Source organism: Cebus imitator, unplaced genomic scaffold, assembly GCF_001604975.1.
Source record: "Cebus imitator isolate Cc_AM_T3 unplaced genomic scaffold, Cebus_imitator-1.0 Scaffold670, whole genome shotgun sequence".
NCBI classification, from domain to species: domain Eukaryota; kingdom Metazoa; phylum Chordata; class Mammalia; order Primates; family Cebidae; genus Cebus; species Cebus imitator.
The window spans coordinates 95,365-113,806 of record NW_016107985.1 but is presented as its reverse complement, the minus strand read 5'-3'; the positions used below and the strand labels follow the sequence as shown (position 1 = coordinate 113,806).

The 18,442-nt window shown below is 43.6% G+C and overlaps 1 protein-coding gene across 1 annotated transcript in view; it reads right to left on the bottom strand.

Moving 5' to 3' along the window:
* Positions 1 to 18,442, bottom strand: part of DMRT1 (doublesex and mab-3 related transcription factor 1) — a 114,011-nt gene that overhangs the window by 66,422 nt on the left and 29,147 nt on the right. The window contains exon 3 of the mRNA XM_017518330.1: positions 2,032 to 2,315. Coding sequence (XP_017373819.1) covers positions 2,032 to 2,315 — 284 coding nt within the window. The remainder of the gene's footprint in view (positions 1 to 2,031; positions 2,316 to 18,442) is intronic.

The following is an 18,442-nucleotide window of genomic DNA, read 5'->3' as shown; positions in this document are numbered from 1 at the left end:
GGAGTTCAGTTTTACCAACCTAATGACTTAAATTGTAACGACCTTTTAATACCTATAAAAGGCAGAGGCAAATGGAACAGAATGGCTCAGAGGAAAATATCACACATGTTCTTGAAATGGGCTTAAGGAAGTCTAAAGAGATGTTGGATTAGCCAGGAGTGGTGGGATGCGCCTGTAATCCTAGCTACTCGGGAGGCTGAGGCAGGGGAACTGATTGAACCCAGGAGGCAGAGGTTGCAGTGAGCCAAGATCACGCCAGCCTAGGCAACAGAGCAAGACTCCGTCTCAAAAAAAAGAAAAAGAAAAAAAAAGAATTTCAACTTAGAATGTTCTTACTCCTTCAACAGAACCAAGATACTAATGGTTAACAAATATCTACTGGTCAAGTCAAAGCATTTGTAAACAACGGGGGAAATAAAATTCATTGAGCCGGGAAGAAAAAAAAGAGATGTTGGGTGAATGGTAAAAAGTTTCAGTTATAACATGAATAAGTCCTGGGAATCTAATGTACAGCATGGTGACTGTAGTTAATAACATATTGTACCTGAAAAATGCTCAGAGATTAGGTCTTAAGTGTTATCACCACACACATAAAAATGGTAACTAAGTGAGGTGATGAATGTGTTTGTAATTAGCTTAATTGTGGCAATCATTGTGTAGGGTATATATATCAAATCATCACATTGTACATCTTAAATATATACAATTTTTATTTACCCATGATACCTCAATAAAGCTGGGTCAGAAAAGAGGGTCAAACACTTGCAATGAACTCCCAAATATGTATGTGGCATTGCACTGAATCCAGTCCCCACTGAGAAAGCCTGAGCATGGCAAATGCTTGCAGAATGAGAACAGTTCTTGCAGAATCCTAATGTCTTTCACTTGGGAGGGGGTTTGGAGGTGTTGAGTCTAGCCTTTCACCTACATATTCCCAAAAAATACGTCTATACATGGTAATCTAGCCTCCGAATGCTTTTGGTGCCTTGAATCTGATGCGAACAAACGGGCATGATGAAAATGGTTGCAACTGCGGAAGCAGAACAGCCCTGGATAAATGCTCCTTTCTCTGATAAAGCAAAATGCTTTGTTTTATTCCAAAAATCAAACACTCTTGATTGCGTGCTATTTTAAAAACACATACTTGGGGCCAGGCGCAGTGGCTCATGCCTATAATCCCAGCACTTCGGTAGGCCAACGTGGGTGGATCACCCAAGGTCAGGAGTTCAACACCAGCCTGGCCAACATGGTGAAACCCCATCTCTACTAAAAATACAAAAATTAGCCGGGTGGTGTGCTAGATGCCTGTAATCCCAGCTACTTGGGAGACTGAGGCTAGAGAATCACTTGAACCCGGAGGCAGAGGTTGCAGTGAGCCAAGATCGTGCCACTGCACTCAGGCCTGGGCGACAGAGCAAGACTCTGTTTAAAAACAACAACGAAACAAAAATACATACTTGGAGGATGAAAAAGTGGCCTCTATTCCTAGCAAAAAATGCACCTAGATTGGGTCCGGCTCAATTAGAAATCCACCTAATTCCTTTTCCTACCTTTCTTCCATGCAGATTATGACCTGTTTCCTTCCCAAGGTACAACTTAATCATGCAGGTTACTGCCACCCAGAGGCTTTCCCCAGCATTTTCTAAGCTGCCCAACAAAAGTGGTGGACAAAGCTGGAGGAGGTGGTACCTCATTCAGTACTTGTGAATCTGCCTCTGGCCAACTGGTTATTTACGCAACATGGCATTCAAAAAATAAGAAAAGTAAAATTTGAAAAAGAAAACAGGTCTGTACATTATTACTTTACAATTCCTTGCAGCCAACCTTTGTGGCTAAAGGGCATTATTGACAGATAAAAAATTCCTTACACATTTTGCATACTGTGCCTACATGTGTGCAAAATGGCACACGTATGTGTGTCTACCTGTGAGTGTGCCTCTGTGTGCACAAGTATGTGTGTGTGTGCATGTGTGTGCACATGCATGTGGTTTTCACACATCCAGTTCACTCTCTGGGTAATTAATATCATACCTGCCACTGGTTTCCTGTCTGACCAGGCACATAAGGTCCAGGGAGGCCCCGAAGGCTGTTCTTCACAGGGGATCCCCCGAGGGGATTTCCCACATCCCCAGAAGCTGAATCAGCAGCCAAGGCCATGGAGTATTGCGGGTAGTTGTACAGATTGTTGTAGTAAGGAAACAGAGACGGCTGGTAGAAGCTGCTGTAGTAGGTGGAGTCTGAAACCAGGTCAGATGTGTTCTCCACGTGCCCTCTGCTGGTGACAGCAGGAATATCCTGGATGACCATACGTCCCTCTAAAACGGAAGAAAAAAAAACACAACATGGTGTTAACGTGGGAGTCCACAAAACTTTACCTCTAAGCCTTCCTACTCAAGATCTGTGGAGTAAAGTACCTGAATATGCAGAGGACAAAACCATCTGCTGCTTCTCCTATAGCTAAAATAAAGGAGGGTTTCTCAGGTTGTCACTCTGGTGACAGCTGACTCAGCTGATTGCTTTTACTGAGATTACCAAAACCATTTTAGAGGTGATTTTAATTACATAAAGCCCAACAGCACAACTTCTATCCAGAAATTCCTATCATAATGTCAAGAAACTGAAGATCAAATCTAGTAGACCTGATTGTGCATTCTTAAAACAAAATTAATTGTAGCCACATAGATATGTCAGAAAGTCAAAGCAAGTGGTCAAGAGTTTAGGTGAATTTAGGTGAACAGTTTCCCTAACTTCCTTCCACAGCTGATAATGTATGCTCAGAAATCTGGCCAATGGTAGGGACCAGGGGCAGACAAACTTCGGGTTTAAGAGGTTAGTAACTATGTCAGGTTTTGTCAACTATTTGATCACCGCTGCAGCATGCTTGTGTTGCAATGAAACTTTATTTATAAAAACAGGCAGTGTGCTCATCTGACCCAAAGACTAGTTTGGCAACCTTTGGTATAGACATTAAAGTGTTGATTGGGGAGATGAAACGCAGCAGAACTGGAAGGCTGAGGGGCTGCAGGAATTAAGATGCAGGGGAGGCGGAGGGCAGGAGCCTGGGTGTGTAGAGCAGGGGGCAGGCACATGTGCAGGTGGAGGACTAGGTGAGGATGAGGAACGTGAAAGCTGTGCTTTTGGGAGAGGCTGAGACTGGAAGCCAGATCCAAGAGTCACCTCTGGCGGTGCCAGTTCCATCGGGGCAAGGAAGGGATAAGGCAAGGAGCCGTTATGGGATAAAGGAGATTGCCAAGGCCTGGAGTGTGAAAAATGGAGAATACAACATTACAGAGGTTAAAGCTGACATGAATCACAGAGGGACCAGGCTGTGGGGTCAACTTCTGCTGGGACATCAAGCAAACAGCTCTAGAAAAGACAAACAGACAACTAGGTCTTCAGGGCTTTGCAGTTTTAACCATGAAAAAAGGAGCAGATGCAGGCCTGCAAGAGAGCAAAGAGCAAGGAGAAACCCACAGATGATGACTCCAGGCCTCTCTCCTACCAGGATGTGATCTAGCAGGAAGGCACCCAGCCTCCTCCAGGCGCTCCACCGTTCTCTGTGTTTAGCACACTGCAAGACACAGTGGGTCAATATTTGCTGAAGGGACTGAGGAATAATCATTTTTCAAGTAGTTTGGCATCAAAAATAATGTAAGTTAAAAGCAAAAGCTCCAGTTTGGCGCGGTGGCTCACACCTGTAATCCCAGCACTTTGGGAGGCTGAGGCAAGTGGATCACGAGGTCAGGAGATCGACACCATCCTGGCTAACATGGTAAAACCCCATCTCTACTAAAAATACAAAAAAAAAAAAAAATTAGCCAGGCATGGTGGCACATGCCTGTAGTCCCAGCCACTTGGGAAGCTGAGGCAGGAAAATCACTTGAACCCGGGAGGCAGAGGTTGCAGTGAGCCAAGATCATACCATTGCATTCCAGCCTGGAAGACTCTGTCTCAAAAAAAAAAAAAAAAAGTAAAAGCTCCAGGGAGTCATAAGACCTTGTCATTTCACTTTTATTTTCTTTCTTTCTTTCTTTCCGGCAGGATCTCATTCTGTCACCCAGGCTGGAGTGCAGTGGCGCGACCTCAGCTCACTGTAACCTGCACCTCCTGGGCTCAAGCCATTCTGCTGCCTCAGCTGCTCAAGTAGCTGGGAGTGCAGGCACAAGCCACCATACCTGGCTGATTTTTGTATTTTTTTTTTTAAATAGAGATGGAGTTTAACTATGTTGACCGGCTGATCTCGAACTCCTGAGCTCAAGCAATCTGAATTTTAATAAGCTCTTAGGATATTCTTTTTTTTTTAATTTTTAAAATAGAGACGGGGTCTCACTATGTTGTCCAGGCTGGTCTCAAACTCCTGAGCTCCAGTGATCCACCCACGTTGTCCTCCCAAAGTGCTAGGATTGCAGGCATGAGCTTGTGCACCTGGCCTTGCTTCACTTTTTAAAGAGTTAGACTGGCCTGTAATCCCAGTACTTTAGGAGGCCAAGGTGGGTAGATCATGAGGGCCGGAGATCGAGACCATCCTAGCCAACATGGTGAAACCCTATTTTAAAATACAAAAAATTAGCTGGGAGTGGTGGCACATACCTGTAGTCCCAGCTACTCAGGAGGCTAAGGCAGGCAATCGCTCGAACCCAGGAGGTGGAGGTTACAGTGAGCCAAGAATGAGCCACTGCACTCCAGCCTGGTGAGAGAATGAGACTCCAAGAAAAAGGAAAAAGAATTAGGCTGGGCACAGTGGCTCACACCTGTAATCCCAACACTTTTGAGAGGCCAAGGCAGGCCAATCATTTGAGGTCAAGGTTCAAGAACAGCCTGACGAACATTAGTGAAACCCATCTCTACTAAAAAAAATAAACAAAAAAACAAAAAAAATTAGCCAGCCTTGGTGGTGTACACCTGTAGTCCTAGCTGCTTGGGAAACTGAGGCAGGAGAATCGCTTGAACCAGAGGTGGAGGTTGCAGTGAGCAGAGATCGCACCACTGCACTCCAGCCTGGGTGACAGAGTGAGACTCCATCTCAAATAAAATTAAAATAAATAAAGTGGTTTAAGCATCCTTAGGCAGAGAGAAGTGGCTCATGAGAGAAATTTCCAGCACAATGCATGGCCCAAAGAAGGTGCTTGGGAACCATCCACTGGCTTAGTGTGTGGGAAAAGGAAAACCTGCAAGGGAGGGGAGGCATAACTCAAGTACAAGCGCTGGAAGGTTTGGCTGAGATCTACAATGTTTATTTTCCAAGTCTCATTTTAAAGTCAGCACTGGTGTCTCTTTTCTCTGAAAGGGGACCAATTCCTCCTATTCCAGGCTCCTGTAAATGCACTGCCAAGCCACTATTTTATTTTATTCTATTCCTTTCCTTTCTTCTCTCCTCTTCCCAGCTAATGAGATGAGAACTTCCAATGTCATTATTCCACACCCCAAGTCTGGAGAGGGCACATGTCCATTTGTTCCTCCTCAACTTCCCCTCTGGGCCTTTCTCTTATTATGTTTGGTAGCATGAGTGATGGTTTTCCGTATCATTATTTTGTTTTCAATGTCATATCTCTATTGTTTATCTCATCACAAGAGCAGTATGAGCTTCTCAAATTTAATAAATTATATGAGCATCTAAGTCAGAAATAGAATGACCTATCCTACCTACCACGCAGTCATAAGCATTAATGGTTCATTCCTACGCAATCTCATAGACACTTAGGAAGGTATTTTAGATACTTAGGCCTGTCCCTGCAGTAGAAAACACTGAATACCTCCCACTTAGGGCCTGCTTTTCAAAAGCAAGCTTCTTTAAAAAAAAAAAAAAAAAATACAGTGGCAGATAAATAATTAAATAGAAACCCAAGGATTCCAGTATTCTAGGATCAGGGCACAACCTAGGTTCTTGAATTTCTGCAGCATAACCTTAATCTGAACCTTTTATCAGGCCTCAGTTTATCAAGCAGCAAAATGATGGCAGTCGTAACTCTGAAGGTAACGAGAGAATGGCTTCAATAAACTGCATAGTAAACCTCAAATAAAATGCTATGTCAGGTCAAAGCAATGATTTGTTTGGTTACAGCTGCTGTAATTAGTTAATAACACCATCATTTTTCCACTTACCTGTATTTTATTTCCTCTTTCAAGTTATACCAAGCTTTAAGAATAAATATGAGATATGTATTGGAAAAGTTGTTCCATACCAGTATTTAAGTAATAAAACCACTTGGATTTTGTAAGAGTAGATGTCTACCTTTACACTGTTTAACCACTTTTAAGACATTAGATTTTACAAAGTACAATGTTTATAAACCACCAAACTCTGTTTGCTAAAATTCCAAATTAAAATGCTCAGTGTTAAAAATAGCTTTATAACTCCTGGCATTTATATGAACACTACTAGTAAATTGAAATGAATATTGGTCAAGCTACATGTGTCTAATCCAATGGTTTGCACAGTGTGGTCCCTGAATCAGTAGTGTCAGCATTACCTGGGAACTTAAAGAAATGCAAATTATCGGGTCCCACCACAGACTGATAAAATCATACATTCTGAGAATAGGGCCCAGCAATCTGAATTTTACTAAGCTCTCCAGAGATTCTTATTTTCTTTTTTTAATTTTTTGGTACAAATGGGGTCTCACCATGTTGCCCAGGCTGGTCTCAAACTCCTGGGCTCAAGATATCCTCCTGCCTCAGCCTCCCAAAGTGCTAGGATTACAGGTGTGAGCCACTGCACCCAGCCCATGAGATTCTGATGTGCTAAAATTGTTGAGACACACTGGTCTACTCTAAAAATTCAAAGCAACTGCTCCATACACTATTCCTAAAAATATGAGATACCTGCATTCCCCTTACTGCATCATTGTGACAGTCCTGACTATTAAATAAAAGTACAGTATACAAATGAGGGCAGAGTGGTGGCTCATGGCTATAATCCCAGCACTTCAGAAGGCCCAGGCATGAGGCTCACTTGAGCCCAGGAATTCGAGACCAGCCCCAAAACCCCTTTACAAAACATACAAAAATTAGCTGGGTATGGTGGTACATGCCTGTAGTCCCAGTTACTAGAGAGGCTGAAGAAGAAGAATCACTTCAGCCTAGGAGGCAGCAGGTACAGTGAGCCAAGATTGCACCACTGCACTCCAGCCTGGGTGACGAGGCAAGAGTGTCTCAAAAAAAAAAAAAAAATTCCATTGTATTGAAAATGTGGCCTTCTACCTAAAGAACTCAGAGCTTGGATCCCAAGCTGTATGTGCTGTGGGTGTATTGCTACCAAACGGTTGTGATTTTCATGGCTTACATCCAAACTTTCTTCATTTATTCTAACATCAATAACTTAATTCATCTATTCAAGTGCTTATTCTATTTGACAAATATTTACCAAGCAGCTACTATTTGTCAGGCATTTGGTTAGGTACAAAACATGCAGAGTCAAAATTTACTATCCTTCAGAAGACTTCTGGATAACCCAGAGGAGCAGGTGTTACAAACATCATTTATTCTTGACCTTAAGTTGTATTTTTATATTTATATTTGATTCATTCATTAGTTATCATATAACAACTACGTCCAAAGCTTTCTTTAAATGTTGTGAAAGGCACAAAGAAATATATTTAACATTTAATTTCTTCTTAAGAATTTGCCATCTATTTGGAGAAATTAGGTGCAAACTGGGGAATCTACAAAGCAATAATCCAAGTGCCACAATGACAGTATAGATAATGTCACCAAATGGTTCTATACAGAGAGGTGTCAGAAAAGGCCACAGTAAGTGATGAGCCACAACGGAGGTGATTTAGAGAAAGTGGGTAAACACTCAAAAAAGCAGAATAGTATCAATAGTACCAGTCATGTTGACCATGAGGGAGGTCAACAGAGTCCCGAAGGAGGGAAGGACAAGACGTGTTCCAGCCACAGTGACCAGATGAGCCTGGCTGGAATGCAGAGTTCAAAAGAGACAACTGCAAATGAGAAGGGAAGGTTATGCTGGAGTTAACTGCTGAACACCTTGAATGAGAATGCCAGGCCAAGAAGTTCTCCTTCAGGGAATCGGTGAAGGTTTTCAGAGCAAAGGAGTCGCATAAAAATGTTTAGGAAAATGATCAAAGCACAAAAGACAGACCTAAGAGAATAAGGAGGTGGGGGAATAGACTTGGCTCTTTAAATAATCCAGGCAAGAAGAAGTCATCATAAGCTTGCACAAGGAGGCTATGTGAAAATCACTGGCAAGTCTGTTTTTCTATGAATTCCCTCCCAACAACTAAATTACATGGTTAATACCTGTCATCCAGGGACCAGGAAAGCCATCCAGCTTCCCTTTTGATGCCTGTTCAACTGCTGAGTGATCAGATGATATTCCAGCCTCACAAGGAACATCCGACTCCTTGCCCAGACTGACAGAGGATAGGAATATGAGCAGAGTATAGCATCTGCCCAGCCTGTGCTACAGCAAACTCCCCAGAGAGGAGCCAGCAACATTTGCTTCAACACTGGGATGTCAGCGAAGATGGTAAGTCAGCCTAAGTGTCCCTATTAATTGATGATAAACCTAAAAGTAAGATTTCCAACAGATATACCACAAAATACATGAATTTATCATACAAATTTTGAAGTATCTATTTACTTATATATACATACAGTTTTCAAAAAGTGGTTTTCTACATACAAACTATTAATAGGCTCCCCCAACCACATCCATTCCCATTCTGAGCCACAGGGAAAAAAAAAAAAAAAAGGCACAATAAGAAGTGACAGTTTGGCCACGTGCAGTGGCTCACGACTTAATCTCAGCATTCGGGGAGGCTGAGGCGGGTGGATCACATGAGGTCAGGAGTTCGAGGCCCGCCTGGTTAACATGGTGAAATCCCATCTCCACCAAAAATACAAAAACTACCCTAATGTGTTCGCTCTTGTTGCCCGGGCTAGAGTTCAATGGCACGATCTTGGCTCACTACAAACTCCGCCTTCCAGGTTCAAGTGATTCTCCTGCCTCAGCCTCCTGAGTAGCTAGGATTACAGATGGCCACCACACACCCAGCTAATTTTTTGCATTTTTAGTAGAGACAGGGTTTCACTATATTGCCCAGGCTGGTCTCAAACTTCTAACCTCAGATGATCTGCTGGCCTCAGCCTCCCAAAGTGCTAGGATTACAGGAGTGAGCTACTGCGCCCAGCCGAGTCTGATGAAAATTCTTAAGCTGGATCTCACTCTCTATTTTTCTAGAATGATAATTGGCCAAAATTGCTTAATGAATAATAACAGAAAGCTAGCAGCATTGTTTCCAAGATAACGTGAGGGTTTTCTTAACCAGTATTTCCCTTACAGAATTATCAACCTGTATACAGAAGTGGGCAGGGAAGTGCTGGGTAGAGGAGGGTGTGGTCCCTGGTGAAGGCCCCACCCCCGTGGCCTGTGCCCATGGACCTAGGTGAGGATAGGCACTCCTGCCTTGGCACCTAAATGTTGCATTTCCCAAGACCACCCTGGCCCGCCATGCCTCCATCCTGTGCCTATGAAAACCCCGAGACTCTGGCAGGAAGACACACAAGTGGCTGGGCATTGAGAGTAGGCTGGTGGAAGGAGGCAAGCAGCTCAGCGTCGAGAGCAGACCAACAGGCGCTGGCCGGCCACTGACCCGCCTAGGCCACTGAGCAGCGGAACAATTCGGAGTTTGGCTGGGGCCGTCCCTGACTCCAGGGGAAAACCATCTCCTTTCTGGCTCCCCCATCTGCTGAGAGCTACTTCCACTCAGTAAAACCTTGCACTCATTCCCCAAGCCCACGTGTGATCTGATTCTTCTAGTACACCAAGGCAAGAACCCGGGGATACAGAAAGCCCTCTGTCCTTGCAATAAGGCAGAGGATCTAATTGAGCTGACTAATGCAAGCCACCTACGGACAACTAAACTAAAAGGGCACCCTATAACACACGCCCACTGGGGCTTCAGCTGTAAACATTCACGCCTAGACCCTGCTGTGGGGTCGGAGTCCTGCAGCCCCTCTGTAATCTCCCTTACAGGTTTGAGCAGCGGGGCACTGAAGAAGCAAGCCACACGCCCTTCACACGCTCTGCAAAGGGGATAGGCAACATTTCCCATTTCAGATCTGCTGCTACGGTGCAAATGGAAATACGAAGTTAGATGGATTTTTGTCGCTGTTTTGTTTTGTTTTTGAGATGGAGTCTCGCTCTGTCACCCAGGCTGGAATGCAGTGGCACTATCTCAGCTCACTGCAACCTCCGTCTCCGAGGTTCAGGCAATTCTCCTGCCTCAGCCTCCCGAATAACTGGGACCACAGGCGCGTGCCACCACACCCAGCTAATTTTTTGTATTTTTTAGTAGAGACAGGGTTTCACCGTCTTAGCCAGGATGGTCTCGATCTCCTGACACCGTGATCCACCCATCCCAGCCTCCCAAAGTGCTAGGATTACAGGAGTGAGCCACAGCACCTGGCTTGTTTCTCATTTTTTTTTTTTTTTTGAGACTGAGTCTCAAAAAAGGAGGTGGCTCACTGCAACCTCTACCTCCTGGGTTCAAGTGATTCTCCTACTGCAGCCTCCAGAGTAGCTGGGATTACAGTTGCACACCACCACATCTGGCTAATTTTTTATTTTTAGTAGAGACGGGAGTTTCACCATGTTGGCCCGGCTGGTCTCAAACTCCCGATCTCAAATGATCTGCCCATCTCAGCCTCCCAAAGTGCTGGGATTACAGGCGTGAGCCACTGAGACCAGCCAGATGTTTTAAGTATTGCTACTATTGGTATATACTCCTAAATTTGTGCAATAAGAACAAAAGATCAGAAGGACTGGATCCAACCACTAGGAAAGTCAGCAGGAACTCAAGAAATATATATCTGGAAAAATGACCAACAGCATTTGTCCCACAGATGGTATCAGAGCTTACTGTCTTCCCACAGATGCATCTGCAGGGATGTTACTTATGAGCTCAATCACTTATTATTCTAATACCCATGTTCATGGCTCTACCTGTTTACCTTCTGCACATCCAGTTCTTTCATAGGGCTTCACAATCCCTCTGACACTTTTTTTTTGCGCTAATATATGCAGTGTAAAATATGATTCACTCCTTCATGAGAGATCAATACCTGTACATGATAAATATCCTTATTGATCGTGGAGTGTTATATGCTGGTCTCTGGGCCCATGGCATATTAATAGCAGTTAACCAGTAATTCATTTTAAGGTAGGTGAAGGCTTGCCCCCCTCTTTGCTCGTGCCATGATTCCCAAAGTTGTTGCACTTTGAGTCCTTTGTGTTCAAATCTGGATCCACATCCCCCTCCATGAAAAAACCCAACGTTATAGTTTCCAGCATGAAGTTAAAAAAAGTCACAAATAAAACCAAAATTTACCATTTACAAACCAATCAGTAAGACTACATGATCTCATGTAAATGACTAATTTATATACTCCAGATTTTCTCTTTATAGCCCCATACCTTGCATGGTGCTTCTCCTACTTAACCTCTGGGTTTTAAGAGTTACATACCAGGGCCAGGAGCAGTGGCTCATGCCCGTAATCCCAGCACTTTGGGAGGTCAAGGCGGGCGGATCATGAAGTCAAGAGATTGAGACCATCCTGGCCAACATGGTGAAACCTCGTCTCTACTAAAAAATACAAAAATTAGCTGGGTGTGGTGGCACACACCTGTAATCCCAGCTACTCAGGAGACTGAGGCAGGAGAATTGCTTGAACCCGGGAGGCAGAGGTTGCAGTGAGCCAAGATCATGCCACTGCACTCCAGCCTGACGCCTGGTGACAGAGAGAGACTCTGTCTCAAAAAATAAATAAATATATAAAAATAAAAGAGCTACATACTAGTCAAGCAAAATTATTCACCAGTTAAGTCTGAAAACTATCCATCACCAACTAATATGTTGTGTTAAGTGCTACAAGAATATAGAAAAAGCCTAAGATTTTTTCCCTATTTTTTTTTAATAAAGAAACAGATCTCACTCGGCCTTTTTTTTTTTTTTTAAATAAAGAAACAGCCTAGTCCAGCCAGGCTAAAGTGCAGAGCGCAGCGGTGTGATCATGGCTCACAGCAGCCTCCAACTCCTAGGCTCAAGTGATCCTCCTGCCTCTGCCTCCCGAGTAGCTGGGACTACAGGTGCATGCCACCATACCTGACTAATTTTTTTTTTTTTTTTTTTTTTTGGTACAGACAGGGTCACACTATGTTGCCCAGGCTGGTCTCAAACTCCTAGTTTCAAACTCCACCTCAGCCTACCAAAGTGCTGGGATTACAAGTGTGAGCCACTGCACCCAGACTCTCCTTTTGGGGGTTAAGGGGTGTTAATGTATTTTTTTAAAAGACTGTGTCATTTGATGATGACTGATTTCATGGAGTCTGGGAGATGACACTGTGATACTCCTCACTGAGGGGACAGAAGGATTCATCTCAACCTTCAAAGTACAGATTCCACTGATGTTGGCTCACTAGTGTCACTCCTGTAGCCCAAGACATGGAATGTGGTAGAGCCTATTTCACCTTTCTCCCAGGAAGAGATTTTTGTCTTGTCTTTTTAACGTAATTTGGTTCTGAAGGAAAGTCAGCTCCTTTTTTTTTCCTGGTGTGAACTGTTTTCATAGCAAAGTGAACCCGAAGTTGGCTTTTAAAGATAGGAGCAGGCTTGGTTCACAGGGGTGTGGGGTGTCAATGTGGAATGGGTGGCAGGTTATGCAAATGGGATCTGGCAAGAGTCAGAGAGTGAAAAAGCCTAGGTGGGCAGACTTGGTGGCTCACGCCTGTAATCCCAGCACTTTGGGAGGCTGAGGCAGGAGGATTACTGGAGACCAGGAATTCGAGACCAGCCTGGCCACCATAGTGAAACCCCGTCCCTACTAAAAATAAAAAAAAAATAGCCAGGAGTGGTGGTAGGTGCTGGAAATCCCAGCTACTCTGGAGGCTGACGCAGGAGAATCACTTGAACCCAGGAGGCAGAGGTTGCAGTAAGCCGAGATCACACCACTACACTCCAGCCTGGACAACAGAGTGTCTCAGAAAAAGTTTAAAAAAAAGATGGAGGGGTGGGTTGAGCACAACCAGATCAAAGGAATCAAGGAGGGAGATGGAGCGGGGAAGGAGGGGAAAATACAAATAGAAGGCTGAGCAATCACAGGCCTTCAAGGTGAGCAGGTCTTGATTTGAAACAGGCTGCCCTGGGGCTACTGGAAAGCCCAGGCACCCAAAGCCCATCCATTGTGTGCAGCAATTCCCAAAGTGCTGGCAGAGAAGAATACAAATCCCTGGCCTGGAGGAGGTCTGGTGATAAAGAGTGAGACGGCAAATGTAAAGGATCAGAAAGGTTTCCCAAAAGACACCTTTAAGCAAGAGAAGGTTCTGGGTGTACAGTGGATAAGAAAGGAATTCCAAGTCAAGGACAGAGAGGAGACGCACAGAGAGAGCTTTGAGGCACAAGTGAGGTTAAGTAAGAGAAGAGCCTGCAGCGCAGTTAGAGCACAGGGTCCACTGCAGGAGGAGAATGGGGTGCTGCTGGCAAGCTGGTATGGAATTTGGGATCTCCCCCCCACACCACCAGAAAAACCTCACTGGGCCTGAAAAGGCTGGCATATAAAGCACAGCGGCCTGCTAACGTTAGCAGCATCCCATGTCCACCTGCACAGGTTTCTGCCTCTCCCTGGCCTGATTCCTGTTCTCGCCAGCTTCTTCCTTCTTCCACCTTCCACACCTCTGCCTGTGCCTCAGAATTCCCCCAAGTCACCGAGGAAAACTGTTAATCCTACAGTGAGGGTCATATTTGGAGGACATGCCATTTCTCTGACCCTCCAAGGCAAAGACTCATGGCCATGAAAGCCTGTCTCACAGCCAAGACAAAGATTTCTCTTTGTAGGCCAATGCAGAATGTCCAGCCATTGGCAAGATGTCAGAGACAGTTTGGGACTCTGTCAACACCTCCCAGCAGATTGGAGGAGCAGGTTGTGCCACCAACAGGCCAATGAGAAAGCTTGAGTTTGGGGGTGGAGGAGAAGAAAGGGATGATTCCCAACACAGTTCTCTTCATCAAGGGCTACATTCTAGGAGGTCTTACAGAGACTCCCTTCTCGAACCTTTTAAATATTTCTTACACTGAGGATGTTTTCAATTAGGAACTTGTTTGACTGACAGTGTACATTTATTTAGGTATCCACAGAAAAGATCTGCTCTGACCTGTAATCAGACAAAACGGAGAAACTTAATTTATCAGGGTCTTCATCTCAGGGGAGTGAAGGGATCTGAACAGAGAGGGAACAAAGATACATGTTTAAGTTTGCTCGTGGTCAGCTGCATGTCAATTTAGGATTCAGATCCTTTTATAACTTACTTTTAGTAATAAGGTCATAGAGATTGTGTCTTTCTTTGTCCTTGCAGGTCCCAGAAAGTGATGTGAGGGACCTCTACATAAATGTAGACAGGTAAGAAACCAAATTATACCTCACCGTATTGTTTCACATAGCTTCTGTGCAACTCAAGATTATACCCAGTTCAATTTATTATCACCAATTTTCAATCAGGCATTTGTCTTGTAAAATGTTTCCAGTTGTCATAAGCAGTACCTTATCCAATTGTACAGGACTGGAGAGCCCCTTCCCTACCAAGAATAAACCTTAAGTTTTCACACCTGTCTGCACAAGAGGAGGTAGGGGGTCTATGGAATTCCCCTTGACCAGGCCACACCCCAGAACACTTTGCATGACAGCCTCCAGCAATGGAACCCAGGCCTCAGAATTGTTCAGCACTCCCAGAGTGACACCCCCCGCCCCCAACACACACACAAACACAGCAAGTTGAGAACTGCTTTAAACCCATTCAAGCTTGGGACTGTGAATATTAACAAATCACACCCTTGCATCTTATCCTAGCTATTGTCAAAATGTGGTTGGAGGTCCTGGTCTACAACTTCCTTCTGAGGGCCCAAGAGGTCAAAAGTATTTCTGCAATAACATAAAGATATCATCTGCCTTTTTCATTGTGGTGATAGGCGCTGATGATGCAGGAGCAAGGGTAGGGAAGACCACAGGTCCTCAGTACGCAGCAAGCCACCTAAGTATACTAATGCTCCCTTATTCCTCATCGCTATGAAGGAAAACATTAAAACTTTTAAAAAATGTATGTCAATTTTGCTTAAGATGCCCTTGATGAAGCAGAAAGAAAAAGTAACTTGACCAAATCTATACCTCGAGGAGTCAACGTCTTTTTAAAAACTGTGATTCAATGGTAAGGACTCACACAGCCTTTCTGCACACCAAAGGAAAAACGGCACTTGTACCACTGTTGATGATCTACACTCACTGCTTTTTCTTAAAGGAACACCACATCCTAGGAAGAATGACTGATGGCACACCACGCTTACTGAAACTCAGATATTTGGCAGACATTGTCTTGAAAATGAACTAAATGAGCCTCTCACTTCAAGTATTTATTGCCAAAATTTGAGTTTTCAAGTAAAAATTAGAATTTTTAGAAAATGTATGGCCCCCGCTATTGTGGTTGACAGCTTCCAAACTTGAAGATTATTCTAACAAGATCAGTAGTAGTATTAATGAATGTGATTTTCTGGTATTTTGTAATAAAATGTGTCAACATTTGGAAGTTGTACCTAACTCAGTGAACTAATATTTCCCAAATGCCCAATGCATGATGTTATAAAGTCATACATGGATGAAAGAACCATCCAAAGTGCAAGAGTCTACAGCCATACTACCTTGAACGCACTGGCAGATCTAGTCTGATCTTGGATACCAAGTCTGAGAGAGATCAATAGGTTTTAATGAAACAGAGTACAAAATGTTCGTTAGCGTATTTTGATTTCCACACTACAATTAATCTTTAAGCTATTACCACTGTGAAGTTTTGGTCTAGTATCAAAGAACAGTGACAATTATGGTAAAAGGCTATTAAAACACTTCTATCCCTTTTCTAACTATCTCTATAAATCTGAATTTTCTTCATGTTTTCCATTAAAACAACAGCCTGACAAAAACAGCAGCTATGCAAAAAGCCGCCTACATCCTATTATGCCAAACATAAAAGAGATCTCCAAAAATGTAAAATGTAAATGTGCCACTTTCTTCACTGTTTTTTTAGTTTAGAAAAATGTAGCAACTTTTACTGAAATGTTACTTATGCTACGAGGTAATGAGTTATTATTTTAAAAGAATTTTTTTTTTCATTTCTCAATTTTAGTTTCTAGTATGTTATCAATAGATATAATCCACATAAACAAAAGCTCTTGAGGTCCCCAAGAATTTTTAAGGTTGTAGAGAAGTTCTGCAAGTAAAAAGTTTGAGAACTTCCATCATACAGGCTCCTGTTTTTTTTTTTTTTTTTTTTTTTTTTTTTTTTTTAAGGGAAGTGATTTGAGAGCAAATTAGAGCCTGGCATCTCATTCTGAGCTGGCTCTCAGAGTTGTATTTATAGTAGACAGCAACAAAGCCCCAACCAGGCAGATGTGGCTTTATTCTTAGGTCTGAAATAGTTCTTTCTATGAACTATGCATTAAACGAATGACACAATAAGCTGGGCGCTGTGGCTCAGGCCTGTAATCCCAGCACTTTGTAAGGCCGAAGTGGTCAGATCAAAAGGTCAAGAGGTTGAGACCATCCTGCCCAACATGGTGAAACACTATCTCTACTAAAAGTACAAAAAGTAGCTGGGTATGGTGGTGCATGCCTATGGTCCCAGCTACTTGGAAGGCTAAAGCCGAAGAATCGCTTGAACCTGGGAGGTGGAGGTTGCAGTGAGCTGAGATCACACTTGCAAGACTCCGTCTCAAAAAAAAAAAAAACAACAACAACAAAAAAAAACCATAATACGGCCAGGCAGTGAAACGTCAGGTTGAGAGCACTGGCTTCTAAGCAAAACTAATTGATCGGATCTGAAATCTACTGCCATGCAATTATGGGCCAGGTCACATAAGTTTGGCATGTCCCAGCCTTGGCATGTAGCAGAGAAATACTACTATAACTTGAGAATCAAATGAGAGAATACATGTCCTTAGAAAGGCTCTGCCACGTGATGAGTGCTCAATAAATGTTATTATTGTTATCACAGTCACAACACAGTGATAACGTTTTCTGCTATCAAGCAAGAGAGCCACCAAATAAGTCCACACAAAAAGTTATCCTTGCTCCAAATGCTCATCATTAGGGTACTGCAGGAGGGCTGGGCTGCACCTGGCCGGGCTTCCCAAATTCAGCTGAACTTGGAATCCTCCACTCCTGGCCTTCTCTGAGGTCAGACAGTAGCCTTGAGTGCATTTGGTGTGATATTACTCCCTAAAGTCATAATCAGGAAATGCAGGAACAATGTGTTTCTCCCACAAGGCAATCATGACAGGGCTATTTTAAATGTCAAACACAAACCTGGCACCAGGAAAGCGACAACCGCTTACTGTGCACCTCCTACGAGCCAGGAACCACCTCTACTTAGTAAGTGAGGCAAATGCAACCCAGTGGGGTAGCATGCACCATTTCTTCCCTTTCCCAAAGTCTGTCTCCCCCAGCCCCATCTCCTCCTTTATTCAATTCTGCTTTTGAGAAGTGCAGCTACTCCCGGGATTCCCTTAAGACAGGCAGACATTTTTACTGGGGGAGGGGCAGGGCAGCTGCTGCAGTTCCAGGGCTGAACTTTTTAGCTTGCTATAAAGTTAATGTGCTATTCAGTGTTTATTCCAGGCAAGGCTGTGGGGCTGTGTATTTTCTGCCACCCCCGGAAGGCCATTATCTGTAATTGCCCATTACCATACATAATTATTTCTCCTAGCATGGTCTCTGATCTCCAGGATTGCTGGATGTTTTAGCAACCTGCTCCACCTAACCAAATTTGTGAAGGAAGTTTTTCTGACCTCTGGTACTTTCATGGTATTTCCAAAGCCAACCTTGGGTCATTGCACAGGCACACATCCAGAATCAGGAATATTTCAGATCTCTTCCAGGTATACTTTTCTCACCTCCATGGAGTTTTACTTCCCCTCAAATAAAGGAAAAATAATCAACTCTCCATTGTGTGGGAGCTGATAACCCAAACAGGGAATTATCTGGAGCCCTTTATACTCCCTTTGCTTTGATTCTGCTGTTTAACTGTATTGCACTTTTTAAAGATTGCTACTGGGAAACCTGGAGATAGAAGAGTGAACAGAGACACAGAGAAACTTTACATCTTAAATTCAATATATACAAATCCCTTATTTAGCTTTTTTTTTGGAATGGGAGGGGGAATTATGTTCAAGTTAGTGACTGAAATGAGATATGCAGATTCCCTATGGATTTAAAATATTAATGCTAGAACTGACATCTGCTACATCTGAAAGTGTGGCTTTGGCCAGGCATTGTGGCTCATGCCTATAATCCCAGCACTTTGGGAGGCCAAGGCAGGTGGATCATGAGGTCAGGAGATCAATACCATCCTGGCCAACATGGTGAAACCCTGTCTCTGCTA